Source organism: Galeopterus variegatus, unplaced genomic scaffold (genome assembly GCF_000696425.1).
Source record: "Galeopterus variegatus unplaced genomic scaffold, G_variegatus-3.0.2 Scaffold7577, whole genome shotgun sequence".
Lineage (NCBI taxonomy): Eukaryota > Metazoa > Chordata > Mammalia > Dermoptera > Cynocephalidae > Galeopterus > Galeopterus variegatus.
This window is the reverse complement of record NW_007733688.1, coordinates 20003-42628: the sequence shown is the minus strand read 5'-3', so window position 1 is coordinate 42628 and position 22626 is coordinate 20003. Positions and strand designations below refer to the sequence as shown.

Here is a 22626-nt window from a genome sequence, read left to right as displayed (position 1 = left end):
CCGCCGCACTTCCCAAGCGGCGCACTGTAGCAGTGCGCCACCGGGCCGGCCCAGACATAATACTATTTTTAATGAACATTAATAGGTGTCATGTAGGAAAGAGTATTGTATGAATTTTATTTGGAATGCTGGTATAAACAAAGTTAAACAATTTTTTCTTTACTTCACTACTCTTCAGAGACTTTAATATGCTCAAATGCATTGTAAAATCACAAAAGGAGACAAAATAATATTGTTTCCCAGTCTTATTTGAATAAGGAACATCTTTTAATATCTCATGAGACTAATATTCCATGAAACATATTTTGGAAAATCTAGTCATAGCTTCCTAGTTATTTTGATGAATCAAGTCTTGAACTTACCTATTTTTTTTCCTCAAATCAATATTTTCTAATTTTATCTTTATTATTATTTTCTATTATTTTTATTATCATTCTTTTAGTTGGTTCCCCATAATAGGATATGGTTGAAATTCATTAGCATACTTACATGGGTATTCATGATCCTCCAGCAGTTATTTCTAACACTATTGCCAAATTAACTGACTCATATACACCTTACACACTCATGATATAAGAATCATATTTTCAGGTCTGAATGCCTTTGCATGTGTTATTCTTTTTGTCCATGTTCTTTTCACATTTGTCTTCTTCCTTCACTTGTCTGCTTGATACATTGCCTTTCTCTAAACATATGACCCAAACTTTAGGAAGCTTTCCTGAGTCTTTCACATCTGTTACATCCTTTTACATAGTTTCTAGTTCTTTGCTGAAATTCTCGATCTTATCTTTCATCCCCTTGAACATAGTAAACATGGCTGTTTTAAGGTGTGTATCTGATAGCTTGCTACATGGATCCCCTGTGCATCTGTTTCTATTGTCTTTTGTTTCTGATGTTTCTCTTTAATGTAATCTTGTCTCTGAAAGTCTGATTATTTTTTGTTGTGTTGGAATTTGTATTTGAAAAACTGTAGAAATCATATGAGGCCCAGAACAGTGTTATATTCCTCTAGAGAAAACATACTTCTGTAAGAAAATTAAGCCCTTAATGCCCTAAGTAGGGTTGCCACATAAAATACAAGACACGCATTAAATTTGAATTTCAGATAAATGATGAATTTACTGCATGGGACATACTTACATTAAAAATTGCATCATCTATCTATAATTCCAATTTAACTGAGTTCTGTTTGTTTATTTGCTAAATCTGGCAACCCAACCCCTAAGGCATCTATTGCATATGATGAATTAACTTATCTCCTGTGCATTTAGGATGGTTCTAGTTATGGAAGAATTGAGAAAATAGTCACTCAAATCATTTTCTTTGTTCTGTAATTCATATGAGGAGACCTGACTGACAAAGGTTGCTCCAGGTTGTGCTTTTTTTGAGGTGCTGGACAGCACTAAGTAATTCAGTATTACTGTAATACAATTTCAGGGATTGAAATCGTTTGAAGCTGGCCTACAGCCCCTGGGAGAGCTGTTCCACTTTTGTCAAAAGCTCTTTTCAGCCTCTCTTCTGCCTCTACCTGCATTGGCATATGTCCTCAGGGGGAAAAATGGCCTAAATGCTGGCTTATATCTTTGAATTTCTGTATAGATCTTGGCCTTATAATTTTTCACTATCCTGCTAGCTCTTTGATGCATTCAAGCAGATTTTTTTTTAAATGCCCAGCTTTTCTAGTTGCCTTCAGCAGGAGGGTTGGCCTAAATTACTTACAATGCCATTGCTGGAAGTAGTAAATTTTAAAACAGCAGAAGAAAAGAGCCATAGTTGAACTGTAGGTCAAGATCTGTCTGAGTGGCACAAAATCCTCTCTTTAGGAAAGAAAGGAAGCATGTATTTTGTATGTAATTTCAGTTTATGTGCTTAAAACGTATATGTTCTGAAGCAAAATATAAGGTAAAATTAGTATACTTAAGGGATCTTTTCTATCTGGAGACTAACGAGCTTGAGTTTTAACCAATCAGGAAACACTATTAACCACTTAGATTTTAGTATCTTAGGTAATATGATCGAATTACTTGGGTGGGAACAGAAATGAGTGATTTTTTAAATGGTTGGTATTTCAACCAAAAGCCCTATTGCTGTCTTTACATGTTTTCTGACTTACCTAAGGCTTAAAACATTTTTATCCTTTTTTTTTTTTTTTGTCTTTTTTCGTGACCGGCAACGGGATCGCAACCCTCAGTGTTGCCCCTGCACCTCGCTCAGCCAGTGGGCGGCCGGTCTGTATGTGGGATCCGAACCCTCGGCGGGAGCGCTGCCGTGCTTCCCAAGCGGCGCACTGTAGCAGTGCGCCACCGGGCCGGCCCTTAAAACATTTTTAAAGTGTACTAATATAACTGTAGTATAAGCTGATGAACTGGAGAATTGGTTGTCTCCTGTGTGGTATTCTTTGCATCTGGCACTTCATGGTTCTGTCAGCCATCTAAGAAACACACCACCACCCATGTTCCACAGTTATACATTAATGCATATCATAATACATCTCCACATTGGTTTTTAAAAAGAAGTTTGCATTTGTTCTGGTTCTTACAGTTTTGATATTTAATACTGTCCTTAATTTCTGTCCCTAAATAAGATAACTGTAATACATGTGGGAGTACATGGGCCTGACAAAGAACAGGGAGTGCACCAAGGGCAAAAGTCCTAAATGCACTTATGCAGAACTTAAGTGCTGATAACAGCATGTGCTGGAAACAGCAAATAGTTTCTGCTAGATTAGATAAGAACATTAAGGTCATTTCTTATCCAGCTTCACTCCCTTTTCTTTGTTTCTCAAGATGTTTTCCAAAGATTGTCCCATAGCCAATTTCTCTTTATTCCTTTCATAAGTGATTTATTAAGTTGTTTTTTTCTCTTGTATTTTCTTGTCTTCTCCATTCNTTGTTCTGTAATTCATATGAGGAGACCTGACTGACAAAGGTTGCTCCAGGTTGTGCTTTTTGTGAGGTGCTGGACAGCACTAAGTAATTCAGTATTACTGTAATACAATTTCAGGGATTGAAATCGTTTGAAACTGGCCTACAGCCCCTGGGAGAGCTGTTCCACTTTTGTCAAAAGCTCTTTTCAGCCTCTCTTCTGCCTCTACCTGCATTGGCATATGTCCTCAGGGGGAAAAATGGCCTAAATGCTGGCTTATATCTTTGAATTTCTGTATAGATCTTGGCCTTATAATTTTTCACTATCCTGCTAGCTCTTTGATGCATTCAAGCAGATTTTTTTTTAAATGCCCAGCTTTTCTAGTTGCCTTCAGCAGGAGGGTTGGCCTAAATTACTTACAATGCCATTGCTGGAAGTAGTAAATTTTAAAACAGCAGAAGAAAAGAGCCATAGTTGAACTGTAGGTCAAGATCTGTCTGAGTGGCACAAAATCCTCTCTTTAGGAAAGAAAGGAAGCATGTATTTTGTATGTAATTTCAGTTTATGTGCTTAAAACGTATATGTTCTGAAGCAAAATATAAGGTAAAATTAGTATACTTAAGGGATCTTTTCTATCTGGAGACTAACGAGCTTGAGTTTTAACCAATCAGGAAACACTATTAACCACTTAGATTTTAGTATCTTAGGTAATATGATCGAATTACTTGGGTGGGAACAGAAATGAGTGATTTTTTAAATGGTTGGTATTTCAACCAAAAGCCCTATTGCTGTCTTTACATGTTTTCTGACTTACCTAAGGCTTAAAACATTTTTATCCTTTTTTTTTTTTTTTGTCTTTTTTCGTGACCGGCAACGGGATCGCAACCCTCAGTGTTGCCCCTGCACCTCGCTCAGCCAGTGAACGGCCGGTCTGTATGTGGGATCCGAACCCTCGGCGGGAGCGCTGCCGTGCTTCCCAAGCGGCGCACTGTAGCAGTGCGCCACCGGGCCGGCCCTTAAAACATTTTTAAAGTGTACTAATATAACTGTAGTATAAGCTGATGAACTGGAGAATTGGTTGTCTCCTGTGTGGTATTCTTTGCATCTGGCACTTCATGGTTCTGTCAGCCATCTAAGAAACACACCACCACCCATGTTCCACAGTTATACATTAATGCATATCATAATACATCTCCACATTGGTTTTTAAAAAGAAGTTTGCATTTGTTCTGGTTCTTACAGTTTTGATATTTAATACTGTCCTTAATTTCTGTCCCTAAATAAGATAACTGTAATACATGTGGGAGTACATGGGCCTGACAAAGAACAGGGAGTGCACCAAGGGCAAAAGTCCTAAATGCACTTATGCAGAACTTAAGTGCTGATAACAGCATGTGCTGGAAACAGCAAATAGTTTCTGCTAGATTAGATAAGAACATTAAGGTCATTTCTTATCCAGCTTCACTCCCTTTTCTTTGTTTCTCAAGATGTTTTCCAAAGATTGTCCCATAGCCAATTTCTCTTTATCTGATAACAGCATGTGCTGGAAACAGCAAATAGTTTCTGCTAGATTAGATAAGAACATTAAGATCATTTCTTATCCAGCTTCACTCCCTTTTCTTTGTTTCTCAAGATGTTTTCCAAAGATTGTCCCATAGCCAATTTCTCTTTAATCCTTTCATAAGTGATTTATTAAGTTGTTTTTTTCTCTTGTATTTTCTTGTCTTCTCCATTCTTGAGGGAGTTTTCTTGGTGCAGTCCCTTTGGGCTTCTCATTGCTCTGAATATTTGGGTTCTGAGTAGTCTTTGCATCTCTGTCACACCGGAAGAAGTGACAAGTACACAACTCATTTTCAAACTTACAATAAGTGTTTCAGTAGAACTAAGTATTTTTGCTCTTTTTAAAAAAGTTTTAAAGTTTTTTTTAAAGTTTTAAAAAGTTTTTTCTCCATAGAGAGCAGTTAGTTTCTCTTTTGATGATCACGTGTTTAAGTGATATAGTTATAAATGAAGCTATTAAACTTCTTTCAATTTTTTCATTAGCTTTAATAAAAAATTATTGTAAGCATGTCTTAAGTTTGTATTTCTGAAAATTTTTTTGAAGAGTTACGAAATTGCGACTGCCCTAGAAAATCAAAGCCACAAAGTTCGGTATTCAGATTCAGTGGAAAACGGATCAATTATATTTTCTCTTTCTGGTAAGGTATATTTGCTAACTGCCTTGGTTTAAGTTTCTTATAAAATATGTGGGCATAAATTCTAATAATTTCATAGTTCAGTAACCATGTAATAAGTTTAAGGTGTTATCTTTTGGGAGAGGTAAATGTATAAAACTTTGTTACTGCTGCAAAAGCAGTGCATGTAGCCGGTTACAAAATATATTCCTTTTAAACTTACAATTGTTAAAATAAAGCTGAACTAGTGTATCCTGGTAGAGAACAGAAAAACTACTTGCTCTGGAACTAAGATGAACATAGAAAAAACTACCTTCCCAACAATTAATACTTACATTAAACTACTACCTGTACTAACAGAGGCCAACATCATGACACTGGTCAAAATATATATATATATAGGAAAGTGTTTTTCATGATTTTGTATGAGAATTTGCTGAATATAATGTAAACAATATTAACTAAAAGAATCATATGAGGACTCATATGAGGACTAATAAATGTTCCTTAAATCATAAAACATACAACTGTCAGTCATGGGCAAAGTACGGAAGGAATTAGATTAGAATAAGAGAAACTGGGGTGGTGGGAAAGGCACAGCTCCACCTGTGCTTGGAAAAATGATAGAAGTGATAAAAGACTTGGAGGTAAAGGATTTTATCAGGAGGGTTGCAAATAGACCTGTACTCTAGCAGAGGTTTTGGAAGACAAACGCTTTCAAAACCTCCTAGAAATAGTCCTCCAGGATGAAAGTGGTCCAGCCTCAAATTCATTCTTCTGGTCGAACAGAGAGCCCTCTAGGGAGAAGTAAAATATTTTTGGTAAATACTATGTGCCTTGACCACTTTATATACATTATCATCTTTGGTTCTTCTGCCAAACCTAACAAAGCATTATTATTCTGTTACAGATGAGGAAACTTACATTGAGGGGTTATAAAAATTGCCCAAGTATATATTCATTTAGTATGTAATCACATAGTCACTTTTCTAGATGTCTTTCCCACATCTTTTGAAGAGCTATATTTAATCGTTTCCCTTCAGAACCATAATTTTGGGTCTGACACTGTTTCAGAGATCCCAGATATCTGGGATTTATACTGATTTATTTAACTCTTTATGTTCTGGGCAGAAGGTTTTTTTCCAGCAAGAAATAATTGAAGGCTTGCCTAAGACTACCTTTCATTAGTTGATTTCCAGCTTTTAAAAATTATAGGAGCTTCTGGGTTGATTAACACATGGAGGTGCCTGGGGGGCGGCAGGTTGAGAGACATTGAAGCTCCACATTCTTCCCACATGCCTTTCCCTATGCATGTCTTCCATCTGGTGGTTCATCTGAATCCTTTGTAATATTCTTTATAATATGCCAAGAAAACATTTTTAAAAATCATTATAACATGAAAATTAAGTTTTTAAATGTAATTCGTCTTTTAACTAAAAACTAAGGATTACCTTCATGTGGATAGTGCCTTGGTCTGAAAAAAAAAGTTACTAACCAAAGAAGTTCTTCTCTTAAATATTTAGAATAGGTGATTCTTTTATACAGAGCACTTCAAAGAACTACCTGAATCATTTTGTTGTGTGAGAATTGTGTTATCGTAATATCTACTCCTTATGAGTTTAAGGCCTGGATACTTTTTATGTTATACTGTTTTTGTTGATTATATTGAGTTTACAACAAAATTTGACCTATATGACAAAGTGAGATTTTATATTATATTCACCTTTCCCAGGAGTTGCATTTTTATTGATGGATGCTGAAGTATGCTTTGTGTCAGCTGAAGAAATATTTCTAGCCAAAATCAAGAAGTTTATTAACATTCACCAAAATAGCTTTTTGGTTCTGTTTGCTGCCCTGCATGGGCCCAAAGAATGGAAACTGATGTTCAGGATTCAGCAGAGGTATGGAAGAACAGCACTGCAGACTTCTTATTTTTTCTTACATTGTGTTTACTTCAGTTCTTAATTCTTTTAGGCAGGTGAGTTTTGTTTTGCTAGAAGATAAACTTTATAATGTTAACCTGTCATATTTAATGAAACACAGGCTAAATAGCCATTCTGTGAATCTGGGTGACAAGTTTCAGAGTTCATGCTGATTTATGTGCTTCTCCTGGAAGACTAAACCAAAAATGAACACTTTTTAGTCAACTAAGTTCCTGCTATAAAGCCACCACAAATCCTCCATGGAATAAGGCAAGTCATGAATGAATAAATAAGAAACAAACAACAGAGGTTTCTCTCTTTTTCCCACCTATTTAAGAGAACAGATGACAGTAAATTATGTAATCTGCATAACTTATGAATTCTTTTTCAGATTCCTGGGTAGTAATTTAAGGATACTTCCAGTACACAACACAGTAAATGCTGTTAATCTTATGTGCACTATAGCTAAGGTGAGTTGCCTGGGGAAAACGGCACATGTATACATACATACTATCTTAGTCCGTTTGTGTTGCTATCACAGAAATACTTGAGACTGGGTAATTTCTGAAGAACAGATGGGACAGCTGCATCTGGCGTGAGCCTCAGGCTGCTTCTACTCATGGCAGAAAGCGGCAGGCAGTCAGCAGGTACAAGCAGATCACAAGGCAAAAGGAAGCAAGAGAGGCGAGGTGCCAGGGTCTTTTTAAAACAACCAGCTCAGGCCGGCCCATGGCTCACTTGGGAGAGTGCGGTGCTGGTAACACCAAGGCCCCGGGTTCAGATCCCATATATAGGGATGGCCAGTTGCTCACTGGGTGAGTGTGGTGCTGACAACACCAAGTCAAGGGTTAAGATCCCCTTACCGGTCATCTTTTTAAAAAGAAAAAAGAAAAAAGAAATAAAAACAACCAGCTCTTGCAGGAATAGAGCGAAAACTCACTCATTAATCCCCCCACCCAGGGAGAGCATTAATCCATTCATGAGGGATCCGCCCCCATGACTCAATCAGTTTCTAACACTGCCACATTCAGGAACAAATTTCCACATGAGTTTTGGCAGGGACAACACATCCAAACGCTATCACATACTCATGTATTTTAAGGTTTCTGACTTCAAATTATCACCCTTTAGAAAAGGACTGACCAATACCCTGCTTCTGTTCCCCTCAGAGAAGCTGCTATTTCAGCATGCAACTCTCCCAAGTCTGAACTCCACCAGTGGCTTATCAATTTATTTTCAGTAGCCACTACCCACTTATGACTCATTTTGGGCCAAAGGAGCATTTGGCCATATATACATTGTTCTGGCCCTCTTGGTTACTTGTATCTTTTTTTAAATTCTAAAATATAAGTATTGGTCAGATTAAAGTCATGTACTGTCAGAGTGCAGATATTTTATATCTTTACCAGCTGTCTGCTTTTTTTTTTTCACATTTGTCCTCTGTGATGTTTGCCCAGACACCCCCAAATTCCCTAGGCAAAATTAGGTATTCCTTATTCTTGTACTTGGAACACATCCCCATTAAAGCAATTCTTACAGTATTCTACTTTTTGGCTTGCATGTTTGAAATTCCTTGAAGACAGAAATCAGGTATTTTCTTCTCTATTATTACTCTTATAACTCATATGTAGTTATTTAGCACACAGGAGATCAAGAAATACTTGCTGACTGAATGAAAGTTAGGTATTTTTTTATGTGACTCTGTAAAAATATCTTATTTCTATAAATAATGCTGCATATTTGTGTCTTCTTCCAGACTTCCTCCAAACCATACATAGACAGCATCTGCTACAGAATGATAACAGCTAAAGCTTACATCATTGAGCAAAGTCCTGTTTGGAAAACACTTCAAAAGATAAAACTGAGTGATTCAGTTAACCCCAATTAGAATGCCAATTATATAAATGGAAGAATATTAAAATAATTAGGTCTGTTCAATTAAAATGTTCAAATATAAATTTACTTTAAAGGTGTATATATTAATTTAAAATATATACAATTAAAAGTGATTTTTAAGTCTTGTTGAGTGATTCTTTTAATGTTTAGAAAAGAATTGGTACATACATATATTATGAAACTCAGATGCAGTTTCTTAATGATACAAATTAAATTGGATGGACGAATATTTGGTAGGAGATAAAAATACATAATTTTCTAATTAGCTCCTTAGACTAAAGGAAAAGTCATACATATTTTTTAGGTTTTCCACAAGGGCAGCCAGTATTTCTAAAATTACTCTTTGCAGATGCTTTCACATTGTAACTTCTGCTGGGAGGTAGTGATGGGACTCTGTTCCCAAAGACTCCTCCTGAGGCAAGGAAAGGGAGGGAAGCTAAGAGAAGCAGTCAACTGGCCTGAACTCAAACTTCGTTCTAGACTCTTACAGTGGTATGATATACAACTTAACACTAACTCTAAAATATTACATAGCATCTAACTGGAGCAGAAAGTATATCAGTATTTTTATAATCTCACTACAACTATATGAGTGAATAAAGACAATTCAACTACATTTTATGAAATACAAAATTATTAGTTTGTACTGGATTTTCAGAAGTAGAATTTTAGAATATATATGAGGGGGGTCTTCAGAAAGTTCATGGAAAGATATGTATTACATTTAATTCCATTTTTCCATGAAATTTTTGAAGTGCTCTCATCTGGGCATTATTTACATGTATATATCTTTGAAAAACCAAAGAATACTATCAATCCAAAAAGGTATCATTATAGAAACTAATAAATAAGAAAAGCTATATTTATTTCTCCCAACAGTGTTCTTACAGAAAAATTTTTATAAAGGTATATGGAAAATGTAGTATTAGTTTTTATTTAGGAAGTGAAACTTTCACTTTATCCCAGTATTTTCTTCAGAGGTAGACTTTGTTTTTATTTCAATGAGTTCTTCTACTCGAGCCAGAACACTTTCAATCAAATCAAATGTGAAAAGAGCTGAATGTAGGACCTGCAGTGCCAAGAAAAATTAGTGTTATTAATGCTGCCTCTAAAACAAACACAACAAAACATAGAAAAGACCAGCTGGATGTAGTTTATGAAAAGTTCAGATTACCTTAAGCTGCATTTCAGGAGGCATATTAGGGATCTCTTTTCCACCTACAGTAATAGAACAAAGATCTTTAGCCTTCTGGACTTCTGAAAGAGAAGGAAAAAAACCCTGAGTCACATTTAACCATTAAAACTCTCAGATTTCAATAATAAATTTATAAGCTACTTTTATCATTCACTAACTTAAAAAATGCATTAGTTATTTGTGTAAATTATTGAGTTTTATTGTTTAACAGTTCAGGGTATACTTATATCAACCTATAAGCAAATAAAATTAAATATCAAAATTCTGCAACATGTGAATTAATGATTCTTTAGGTAAACAGCATTATCTTGGCATGTAGAGGATGCGTGAAACATTTTTCTTTGATATATAAAGAGAATTATAGCTGTTTTACTAGGCGGGTGAGATGGAGGGTGGGCCCAGCAATACCAAAGGAAGTACAATGGTACCCAAATGGAAATACTTATACTACAATCAGATTCTTAATCAGAACTTGAGGCTTTAAAACAGAATATGCTTCAATTTGGTCTAAATCTTCATTAACTCAGTTTCAGTATTAATTGGCCTATAGATCTGCTAAGAATCATTTTAATTATAAACTAAATGACAGCTGTCATGGTCCCTTGTTTGTATAAGTTAAATAAGTACAAGATAAAGTTCTTTATTTTGAATATAAATATAACAATTCCAAAATCTGACTAATTTTTAGACCTAACTAAAAACAAAATTGCACAGTACCAACCTTGGCTATTTTTAATTTCAGCTTCATAATGTGCTTTTGACATATTAAGTCCTGTATGGAGTGGCTTTAAGAAATTATTTTCAATCTTCCTGAGTTCTGTCCATAATCCAGTCTGTTCACAAGAATTAATGAAATAATTAGTTATTTGGTTCAATATTTATTGATTGCCTACCATTACTAAACATTAAGTTGAGAACTAGAGAAACAAAAATGAATAAAACATGGTCCCTGCTTTTCATGATACATTTACTGTTTAATAACACATTTACATCTAGTTTATGTTATGTTAATACCAATCAAAACAAAAAATAGCAATAGAAACAAAAATGTACTCAGGTCTCTACACTCACTTCCACACCTGGTTTTGGTATCTGTAACTAGTTTTATCCATGAGAAAATTGAGGATAATTCACACAGCCTGAGACATTTCTCTTCCCATATAACATCCCCATGATGACTCTATCTTATATATACCTTCAACTCTTGACCTTTCAGTTGATATCCCTCCCGCAGATCTAGTAGTTCTAGAGGATTCTTTCCCTTCCCTATTGATGGAAACTTTTCTAATAAAAAGCTAATTTGGAAAAACCTTGGTGACCAATACAAATGGAGATTTTATCTGTCTAGGACTCCCGCAGATCTAGTAGTTCTAGAGGATTCTTTCCCTTCCCTATTGATGGAAACTTTTCTAAAAGCTAATTTGGAAAAACCTTGGTGACCAATACAAATGGAGATTTTATCTGTCTAGGACACCTTAGAGTTATTTTGTCATGTATCCGAGAGGTTTTTATTCCAAGATCATTTCCTTCTATGGTACTAAAGGAGGAGACTCATGAAGTCTTAATTTTATTAAAAAAGAAAAGAAAAGAGGAAAATACACTGGTATTGTAAGTTTCTAGGTACTCTTTATGAAGGAAAATATCTTGGTAAAAAAGGGAAACTTAGGAATCCAATTATTCTTAAAACAATAAAATGGACCATTTGAAAGCTTTTTTTGTAGTGAACTTATTTTGATCCAAGGAGTATAACATTTTACTTTAGCCCTCCAAATAAAATCTACACATACATATGCTGAATAATTGATAACATTAATGACTGTCACACATATCCTTTTCAATTAAATCTGCTCTTTCTCATTTCTCCTGTACTGATAGGAAAAGTAGTTCTGGCGAGAAGCTAGATAAAAAGCCAAAAACCTCAAAAGTATGCAGTCTCCTTCACTTCAGCATTTATGAACTTATCCTGAGGAAATAATTAAAGATGTATGTTGTAATGATTCTATTGCAAAGATATTTTTTAAAGTAACGTTTAAATAGTGAAGAGGTGGAATTCATGAAAATATTTCACAACAGGAGATTGCTAAGTAAACTGGTATATTCACGAAATGGAAAATTACACTGTGATTAAAATATTGTTCTTCATTACATATTGGTGAATGGGGAAAAGGTTACAAAACAGTACAGTATGACTAAAAACATAAAATACCAGAAATGGCTGAAGTCCCTTTTATTCAAGAAGTAGCCATTATCTACAATGTCAGTATTTAGCATTCCTAATGTATGAGTCACTTAATATAACTTTTCATGTTTAAAAACATGTAAATGGTATCATACTGTACCTATCTTGCTTTGGTTTCCTTTTTATTTATTAGTCTTGTATTTTTGAGTTACTTATGTTGTAGCTTTAATTTTTTCATTTTAATAGGTTTATCGGCATTCCACTATACTGTACAATTTATCTTGTTACTAATTTTTTAGTATTTCAAAACCATGTAACACTGAAATTGCTGTATATGTTTTCCTATTCACACGGGGTGAAAGTTTTTCTAGGATGGTGTTTTTCAAAATTTTTTACCATGACCCACAGTAAGAAATAAGTTTTACATCACAACTCAATATACATTTATTTATATAGTTGAAAAAAAAAGTTTCCCAAAGAATCCTTTCTATATGTAGGTATAATTTTATTAATATTTAAATATAATGCAGAAAAAAACCCAAATAATTCAAAAATAAACATCAAGATGAATTTTTATATGCAAGGGTACTTCAAAAAGTTCATTGAAAAACAGAATTAAAAGATAATATGAGGCTTTCCATGAGCATTTTGAAGTACCCTAGTAATGAATGTGTGTGCCTATGGTTGGTTCATGGGTAATTTCAGTTTACTGCAGTATTAAACCTGGTTCTTTTCATTTATTACTTTTAAAAGTCAGGTTTACTGAGCTGTCATTTACATACAGGAAAATACAGGCTTTTTAGCTGTACAGTTCTATGAGTTTTGACAAAGATATATATATTAATGTAACCACCACCACTGTAAACATATATTGTCACTGTGAAATCCATGACTCCAGAAATTCCTTTGTGCTGCTCTGTAGTCAATTTTTCCCCTACCTCCAGCAACCACTGACCTGATTTTTGTTTATATAATTTTTGCCTTTTCCAGAATGTCATATAAATGGAATCATAAATGTAGCCCTTTGTTGTAGAAACTCACAAGATGATTCTAAAACTTATTTGGAAAAGGAGCCATGATAGCCAAAACAATTTCAAAAAAGAATAAGTTAGCAGACTCACATTAATTGAAGATTTACTGTAAAGTGTAACTAGTTTTATCCATGAGAAAATTGAGGATAATTCACACAGCCTGAGACATTTCTCTTCCCATATAACATCAGGTTTATGAGAGTGACAGGCCCCCGCACAGGTTGCCCAAGTTCCCCAGGAAGCCCTTTCGAATAAAATCCACGAACATATGTTCGTTTTTAATGGCTTTACATCTTATTTAGTTTTTCCAACTTTGTTCAAATCCAAGAAAATGTATAAACTGGCAAAATGATAGGTGATAATTTGAAACCGGGATAGAGACAGCAGCTGTTTGAGTTTTGTCCCCAGTAGTTTTCAGTTATGAGCACACAATTGAAAAAGATCCTTTCGCTGGTAAACATGCTTTGCAAAGCCACTGTGTTTCTCCTCTCCATGTTTACATTTTAAAAATAGAAGTTGTAGTAAAGAGTACATTTACGTATAATACACCAGTAAAGCTAATTTTGTGCTCGAGTTAAACTTGCTCTTTCCTCCCAGCAATGAGCTGAAACTCGTCTATCCTGGACAGTAAGAGCCTCTGGACAGTTTCTCCCTAGGACACTGGATGTTCGGACCCCTAAGTGATGATTAGGTGCTTGGTGTCATGTCCTTTATTTGAAGGCAAACCTCTGAGAGAAGGGACAGGGAAGGAACCATGCACTTAAATGTTTGCCAAAAGCAATAGTTTTGTTTTATCCAGAAAGTCGATGAAAGCTCTAATTTTGTGTAGTTCCTTTGGGGCAGGCCCCCCCCCCCACCTTTTTTTCTTTTTGTAATGCTTGGGGCAGTGCATAGTTTACAAATTAGTTAATAAGCACCTGATAATATGAATTGAGTTTAAGTGACTGAATTGAATAACCTTACTTCATAGATGATTGGCTTAAACTTCAAGAAGAGGCCCATTCCCTCCTAGGAATAACAGCAGTTTTCCACTGCCAGGGGTGATTCTGAGCACTGTGTTAACTGACTGAATCCTCGGGTGGGCGCTGTAGTGGGGTGCCATTGTTCCCCACTATACAGAGGAGCAACTGAAGAGACACACTGGTCATGGAAACCGTAGGTGGTGAACAGGGTTTCATTCACAGAGCTTGCCTCTAGAGCTACCCCGCTAAATTGCTGCCCATGACCATAGCACTTGGAAAGTTTGAATCCTATGGAAATTTTCACTTAAAAAATACTCACGTGCTTGGAACAATTCTATTTCTTGTGTTCCATGAAAAAGAAATTATGAAAAGTGCTTTGTTCACACTATTTTGTATTTTGTTTATTTGCAAAAGAACTTTTTGAGTAAGCACTCAGGAATGCAAAATACTACATTCCTGTAGCTGATGAGGAGACCCTTAGTGAGCTCTAATCTGCGAAGTTTTTGAACTTTCACATTTTTATAATTGGGACTTTTTGTTCAGATTGTACCACTGTTGCAATTCAAACTATTTGGAGCTTTCTAGAACAGGTAGTCATTTGAAACCTTGGTAGAGACACCCAATTCAAATTTGAGTTTTAGGATACTAATTAAAAGTTCTTATGATTGTTCAGTCTTTCCATTTTAAATAAATTTATTTTACTTGCTTTAAGGATGAAAAGAAGGAAAGAAGAGAATGGAAAAAATAAGATAAGAACACTAAGGCATCTAAGTTTGAACTAGTAATTTCTTTTGGAAATCTGTCATAATTGCAGAGTTATTTATGCCCCTCCTCCCCCAAGGAGATGTGTTGGTGTCGAGTAGGGTTGGGTCTGGAGCTCACAGACCCCTCAAGCCTGTTGTCCAGACTGGGTCACAAACCCTTCACACACCAGGCTGGGTCACCAGACCCCTCACATGCAGGTCTATGAGCTAGGTAACTGGCAAAAAGGTCCTTGGAGCCTTGGTTGAAGAGCAAGGCCATGCAGGGCAGATGCCCGAGGCAGTAAGAAAAGTGCCAGCCAAGTGGCAGCGCTGCACATGTGCACTAACTCCACGCACACACAACTCATTTACAAAGGATGTGCCGCACCACCCCCAACCGGACCTAATGAGGGGGGGCCTGATTAAATTATTCTATTTTCCTAACACTTGGCATTTGACTTCCCAGGGAAGAAATGCAAAATGTTTAACAACCTGCATGGCAGGGACACTGGATAATCAGAGCAGATACAAGCTCCAAACAATCACTAGGGTGTTAGATGCTGGCAGAAGTTTGTTCTGCTCAGGTCCAAAATTAGATACTAGAATTGATATGTCCAAAATTCGATACTAGAATTGATAGGACCTCATTCCATCTTCTGAGTAAATTTCATAGCATAATGGGAAGTCTTCTGTAGTGGAACACTAGGATTATATATCCTTGTTATCCACCTTTTGATTTGAGTAATCAGTTAAGCTACCCAAACCTACTTTTCCACATTTGTCAAAACAGATAATACCAAATCTTTTAGTCTTATACGATTGTTGAAAAGGATAAAACAAATAATGTTATGTGTTTGAGTTTGGTTTGTTTTTTTTTCAGTTTGTTAAAAATGGTTGAGCTTATGATTTGTGCACTTTTCTATATGTACATTAACTTTAAACTTTTACTAAAGAAAATATAAAGCAAGAGTACGATAATCTTGCCCATTCAAAATTCAAAGATATGGCAGTTTGACCTTTGTAGAATGTAGCAAAAAAATAACAGGCCTTCACCCAGCCAACTTGTTCTAACTTAGGAGTTCCACAAAACTGTGATGCTAGTGTCCAGATCCATATTGATTAGAAGCAGTAAATCAGGAGGAAGATTGACTCACTTGAACAGCTCATGGTGGCAAATGACAAGGTTGAAACGGACTCATAAAAAGCAGGTCTGAAAAACTGAAGAAGCTCAACCTTTTGGGGGCACATCGTGAAGAAGCAAATAACCCAGCTCACCATTAACTACTCCTGAAAACAGCACAATACAATAATGTATTTGTTAATTATGACCCTGATCCATCAAGGAAAGGTCCAGTCCTGTACAGTATGTTCTGCTTAAGAAGACAAGGACATAATACATTTTAGAAAGATACCCATCGAAAGTGGATTATCCTTATTATTGTTGGTGTTGTTATTTTTAATCTGGGTGCACAGCAGGATAAACTGTCAGTAATTGTAAAAAAAAAAAAAAAATTGTTCCCCAAAATGACTTTATGACCATATGGCTGACACTGTGCTATGCCACTCTTGAAATTGTCTCTTTCAGGTCTGCGTAGAATATTACCTGTATCTGTCCTGCATTGCCACTCAGAGAGGCTGCATAGAATATGGAGAGAATATGAACTTTTGGCTTAGAGATATGAGTTCAAACCTTGGATGCACTGGGGCTGTTTTAAGATGTGTATAAGTCCCAGGCATCCTACTAAAAATAAAGTATTTTAAAATTGAAGTATAACTTACATACAATAAAGTGCATACAACTTAATTGTACAGCTTAGTGTATTTTACATATGCATATACGTGTGTCCATCACTCTTCAGAAAGGACTTAAAGAAAGGGTGTTGACAGATGGTGGTACTATTATCCACAACTTGAACTAGAACTTAACACCAAGTCTAGGTACTGAAGACCACCAACCTGATCTTTTTCTCTTTTCCTGTCCATGAGCAAATCATTGCCTGTGTTGGACTTGACTCTGCTTACATCCATTGCTCAGGCCATGAAGGCTGAGACTCACTGCCTTCCCCTTCCCCTTGGCCCACCGTCACCACTAGCTTGTCAGTACTCCAGCCTACGTCCCGCCGAGTGTATTAATCAATACCTTGATTTAGTCCTTGGCTGTTCTGCTCACAATAACCTCTTCTCTTCTCCTTTCCTGTTTCCCTCTCTTCTTTTTCCTTGTTTTTTTCTTTTTTTTTCTCTCTCATTGTCTGTTTCTTACTCCTTGACCTCCAATATTCTTTAAGCACCTTAATTGGAGTCTGTCTCAGTAGAGATAACTCTTGTATCTCTGCTTCCTAACTGTGCCTGCTGTGCACCAGCAAAAAATAAAAATAAAAAATAAAAAAGACAGCCCTGAACTTGTAAACATGTTATGCAAGTATTCTAGAAGTTTATTTCTAAATTTCTTTAAAGAATATTTTATATGATGTTTTGGCTGTTATATTAACTCACAAAATCATGCAAATCCACAAGGTGACTGAAATAATACTCAGAGTTGCTGGTCCACCTGGGACCAGTGAGCCCCTGGAAGCAACCTGCCTCGCTCTGATCTGAGTTCAGAGCCTTTTGGGATCCTGTGAGAATGGGACAGAGTTGTGTAGAAGGCACCAGAGGAAGCTTCACTTACTGCCCCGGAAATGTCAGGAGAGGGCTCAGAGTAAATAAAAACAGAGGATGATGGAGGATGATTTCGTGTCATGGATGGGCAGAAATGAGTGTAAGTATGTGCAGCTGCTCATAAATCGAGTGCTGTGCTGGGGACGAACATATCACATAGTACAGGGAAGTGTTGAAGGAGCTTGTAGAGAGAATGGATTGAGAATCTGGACTCCAGGGCCTTTTACTGCATGGATCTGTAATCTACAGTTATCATCACTTCGTGCTATTTTTCACATCAGGACAGTGATGGGGCTGGATAAGACCTGCAAAGTTCTTTCTGATTCTAATATCCTTTGATTTTCATGATTATTAAACTCACTACGGAGTTGGAAATTATAATGCCATGAAATTCACTAGCAATTCTAAAATAGAGAATCAGACCACCTCTCCTGCAACATTGATTTGGGATGTCCGTATTGAGGTCCTAGAACTGGCTAGTCACATGGTTTACTGGTGATTTGAAGACCAGTGCCCTGTGGGATCTTCAAAAGCAAAAATATGAAACAAAACAAAATATCCATACATTATCCAATTGCCCAAATCCTAAAAGAAAGATTAAAAACTATGCATTTTGAACAATATTTTTGAATCATTTTATCTTTTTACTAATTTTTTCATAAAGATTTATTTTGCATCTTATATTCTATTCTCACTGTAAATGATGCTTTCCTGTGATGCACTTAATATCCACAGACATCAGATATAAGGTAAATAGAATTGTAATAAAAATTTAACTTCTAGGATTAGGCAATTGGAACAAATATACAATATTTCTCAACAATCTGGTCTGGTGTCTAAACCTCTCATGATAAAACTTTAGCCTTCTTATCGTTCTGGTTCTTAACTGATTTTGCCAAAACTTCTGGCCATCTTTCGGTGAACATTTCCACCTAAAATACAAATAATTTATAGCACTCATAATTAGTTTTTTAATCCTACAATTTTTAAAAAATGTATTTATTAATTTCTGTTTGAAACATTTTCAAGCTTGAGAAAATTAAGTAAGAATCTGGTGGAATTACACTGTGTTGTGCTTTTCACAGATTTGGTCAGATTTCTGTCTTTCATAAAGTAAATAAATAACTATTTTCTTAGGTAGAATGTCTAGTGCTTTGTACTTATGCACATAGGGCAATTTACAGTTTTCAAAGCACTTTCCTACATTTGGTTTTATTTATCCATGTAACAACCTCCTCAGGCAGATAAGAAAACCGAAGCCCAAATTCACAGATAAATGATCAGTATTTCTTATTCCAGAACACAAACCAGCATGGCAAAGTGAAAGAAGCACAAGAATTAAAGTCAGAATACCCAGGGTTGAGTCTTATACCTGCAATGCTGTTATTTGTAGTACGTTTTGAGTCCAGTTACTCAACCTCTCTAAGCCTCAGTTTCTCCATCTGTCTAATGGGGTTAATAATATCTCACAGGGATGCTTAGGAGGATAACCTAGATTCCGCCCATCAGTCCAGACACCCATCCATTCATCTACCTACCCACTCATCTATCATTTTGAAGTTATAAAGTAGTACATTAATAATGGTATTATCATGTTATTACTATTATGACTCTGTGATTAGTTCTTTTTATGTTGTTTTTATTTTTTAAATGTTCATTTCTATATAAGTGTATTTTCAAAAAACAAGTAGGCAACACGAACTGGTAGAAAGTGAAATGCCAGAAACTGATGGTTTAGGATCTAATTCTCATTTGTGACATTAAACAAAACACACAAATCCTCTTCTGTCTCAGTTTTCCCTTTTGTAATAACATTATCTCCCCACAGAAAGTAGATCTGCGATTCAGAGACTGATTATTTCAAAATCCAAGTTGTTCTTGAATTTTAAGTGAATCTGCTCTAGAAACTTCAATAACTTTCTTAGACACATACACTACCATTCAAGAAGTTATGACTTAACTTGTATTGTACAGACTTGGAAAATGACTTCAAGTTAACAAAGGCCTTGCTTAATACAGTCTCCAATCTGATAGATTTCTTGTTAGCACTGTTGTGGTTTTCCTCGTGTAGCTTTCCACCGTACTTGAAATTATTGATTCAAGGCAATTTTTTTACTTTGAGACATTTTATTGATTTTTCTTCCTTTACATGCTTAGCTGTTGTTTAAAGTTTTATTACTTTTTTTTCTGGTTTTTATAATACATTGTTATGGAACCATAAGTCTCTACAACTTTGCCAGAGTAATTCCCAAAATTCCCTGGAAATCTTAGGACAAGTAGTTTCAGACTTTCAAATGCATGACTGAATTTGGGTCTGATCTCTGTTTCCTCTAGCTATTCATCTCCTAAGAAAGTATTCCTGGGAGCAATTTTCAGTATTAAATTAATCATAGATAAGATAGAGCTTATTTTTGCTAGCTTTTAGAATCATTTTTCTGTTGGCAATTTTGAAAGTTAACCAGGAATAAAATAGTCCTAGATTAAACCTCTTGCTATTAATTCTTATTAACGTTGAATGGCTGTGTTTTAAAAAAAACGCCTGCTGTGAAAAGTATCTGCCTTGGAAGTCATTTTAAATCTCCATAGAGTTTCTGGAGCTCATTCTACTCATTCTTTATTAGAACCTTTTAAAAATGTTAGCTAGAATATTTGAGGTGAATAGTAAGATCTTTGCAAGGTTGCCTGAGTTTTCCCCTTTTTCCTGAGTATTTTTAAGTTGCTTAGCTGACAGTAGTACCCTGTCTTCTAGAAATTCACACACTCCCTTAGGGTTTTCTAGGCTACCATAGAGGCAATTAATTGATCATTTTTGAAGAAGCATTTGTGCATGCACAGAGCTCTGGATGGTATCACTAATATTGTTTACTCCTCTCCATAAAGGTTGTTCCTTAATCCTTAACCTGATTTCCTTACATCTCAAATAGATTGGCTAATCAAGTGGACCTGAAACCTGAAGGCTCTCTGTGATCCCAGTAACTTTTAGTGCAATTTAAAGAAAAGTTTTTTAATTGAAGCATATTGATTGTTCATATTTATGGGGTACAGAGTTGTATTTCATACATATGTATAATGTGTAGTGATCAGATGAGGGTAGTTAGCAAATTCATCATCACAAACACTTATTGTTTCTTTGTGATGAGAACATTTAAGCTCCTATCTTCTAGGCATTTGCGAACATGCAGTATATTACTGTTAATTACAGATGCCTAGCCTTTTAGTGCAACTTAATAATGCTGCAGATGAGAAATAACGTTAGGATTTTCTGGTTGAGGTGTTCAAAGATTTATCCTTACACAGAGCTGTACACATTTGGCAATCACATTGAAGGAATCAGCCTTAGACGAAGGGACAAGAAATGAAATAAATTTACTTGGGGCTGAATATTCTTCAGGTTATTGGGGGTGAATTAGAGTTGCTGCGCTTATGGTTTAAAAGTATGCTTACTTGCTTTGCTTGAACAGTATTGGTGCTTATTAGATGGAATACCATTCATCTGAGTGAATATTTATTGCATACCTACAGTATAAGAGAATATAAATGGCCAGTAAATTCTGATGGTTTGTCAAAATGCAAGGCAGTGCTAAGCTTGTGTGTGGCTCCTACTTTCAAAGAGGTCACTTTCTATCAAAGCACCTAAAATTAGTCTCTTTTATTGGATATATGCTATATTGGTAGAGCAGTTAAGAAAATCTACCAACTGACTTTCTTTGCAACAGCAAAGAGTCAACAGTCGGGTTAAAGAGTAGGACAAGGAACTGCACACACAGTGCAATAGAGATTGAAGAGCTAGGAAGACAAATGGGGTCAAGGAGGCAGAAAAGCAAAGAAGTTCTCAGATGGAGTGGTGTATTGTATGGACCGTGTAGTGTATGATCAGTGCGTCATGTGAACAGGGTGTGACGTGGACAGGTGTTATATGAACAGGGTGTTGTATGGACAGTGTGTTATATAACAGGGTGTTATGTGAGCATAGTATGACATGGACCATGTGTTATATGAAAGAGTACAACATGGTCTGTGTGTTATAGGAGCAGGGTATGATGTGGACAGTGTCTTATATGATCGGGGCATTATATTTCAGAGACTTTAAGGAGGACAAAGGCTGAAAGAAAGAGTCAGCAAGAACGTCACTGAGGACTGGAGAGAAGTCTCATCAACGTGGTGTGGGTAGAACATAGATGAGTTCTAAGTGAATTAAAAATGGATGGGAGGAAATAGAGGCTGTGCTGTGGAAAAGCTTGTTGGAAAAGTTTGAGGCAAGAATACAGTGGGGCTAGAAGATAAAAGGAGGCTTATTTGCCAAGGAGAGATCCCTGCCAGATTGCAGGGATCAGCGGAGGAGCCTCCTCAGCCATGTCTCTCTGACCAGGGGAGGAAGCTTCTTTGAGGTAGAGCCTGTGGTTTCCATCTCAGGAGAATAGAAATAAGAAATGAGTATTGTCCAAAGCCAGACATGTGCCACATGCTCTCACATTCTCACCAGGGCCATTATTATTTTTATTATCTTGATTTGTTACACAGTAAGAGAATGAGGCTCTGGGAAGCTATGACTTACCCACGGTCATTTAACAAGTGGCATAGCCAGGATTGGAATCCAGGTGTGTTTTGTTTCTAAATTTATAGTCCACTCTGACTCTTATACTCTGAAATACAAATCTTTAGTCTGGCAGGTTGGCTCAGTAGGTTACAGCGTGGTGCTGATAATACCAGAGCTCGATCCCTGTACCAGCCCGCAGCCTAAATAAACAAATAGTTCTTTCAGGTATACAAATGTAAGATATGGACTGTGTGCTTTGATGTCCAAAAATAAAGCCTTTCACTTTCCCTTGCACTGCCAGAGTATTCCTTAATCACCTTCAGCATCTCAGCTGTCCCTTGTCATACCATTAACATTTCTCCACATGGAGTTTTTTTTTTTTAGATACAAACCAGGGTTATAAGTAGATTCTTCATTGAACTAGCCTTCTTAGATCTGAGTCTGTGGGCTTGCTGTGTAAAACA

At 36.0% G+C, this 22626-nt stretch overlaps 2 protein-coding genes across 2 annotated transcripts; one reads left to right on the top strand and one right to left on the bottom strand.

Annotated features, from left to right (window-relative positions):
* The first annotated feature begins 3403 nt into the window (after positions 1 to 3403).
* On the top strand, positions 3404 to 8923 carry LOC103607601 (chromosome unknown open reading frame, human C1orf146). Its single transcript, XM_008592091.1, has 5 exons — positions 3404 to 3412; positions 4970 to 5063; positions 6772 to 6940; positions 7353 to 7431; positions 8718 to 8923. The coding sequence occupies exons 1-5, from the start codon at positions 3404 to 3406 to the stop codon at positions 8847 to 8849; spliced, it is 483 nt and encodes a 160-aa protein (XP_008590313.1). The 3' UTR covers positions 8850 to 8923.
* A 778-nt stretch (positions 8924 to 9701) lies between these two features.
* LOC103607598 (glomulin-like) lies at positions 9702 to 11383 on the bottom strand. Its single transcript, XM_008592089.1, has 3 exons — positions 10774 to 11383; positions 10032 to 10114; positions 9702 to 9926 (listed from the first exon to the last, which is right to left on the bottom strand). Exons 1-3 carry the CDS (start codon positions 10814 to 10816, stop codon positions 9810 to 9812), a joined length of 243 nt encoding a protein of 80 aa, XP_008590311.1. The 5' UTR covers positions 10817 to 11383; the 3' UTR covers positions 9702 to 9809.
* Positions 11384 to 22626: the final 11243 nt, after the last annotated feature.

What these genes read in the sequence shown, in the direction of transcription:
- LOC103607601 (XM_008592091.1), top strand. An exon ending in AATTATATTTTCTCTTTCTG is followed by an intron (nt 5,064 to 6,771) that starts GTAAGGTATATT and finishes CACCTTTCCCAG; the next exon opens with GAGTTGCATTTTTATTGATG. An exon ending in ATGTTCAGGATTCAGCAGAG is followed by an intron (nt 6,941 to 7,352) that starts GTATGGAAGAAC and finishes ATTCTTTTTCAG; the next exon opens with ATTCCTGGGTAGTAATTTAA.
- LOC103607598 (XM_008592089.1), bottom strand. Translation starts at nt 10,816, where the DNA reads ATGTCAAAAGCACATTATGAAGCTGAAATTAAAAATAGCCAAG. An exon ending in TGAAATTAAAAATAGCCAAG is followed by an intron (nt 10,115 to 10,773) that starts GTTGGTACTGTG and finishes CTTCTCTTTCAG; the next exon opens with AAGTCCAGAAGGCTAAAGAT. An exon ending in CTCCTGAAATGCAGCTTAAG is followed by an intron (nt 9,927 to 10,031) that starts GTAATCTGAACT and finishes TTGGCACTGCAG; the next exon opens with GTCCTACATTCAGCTCTTTT.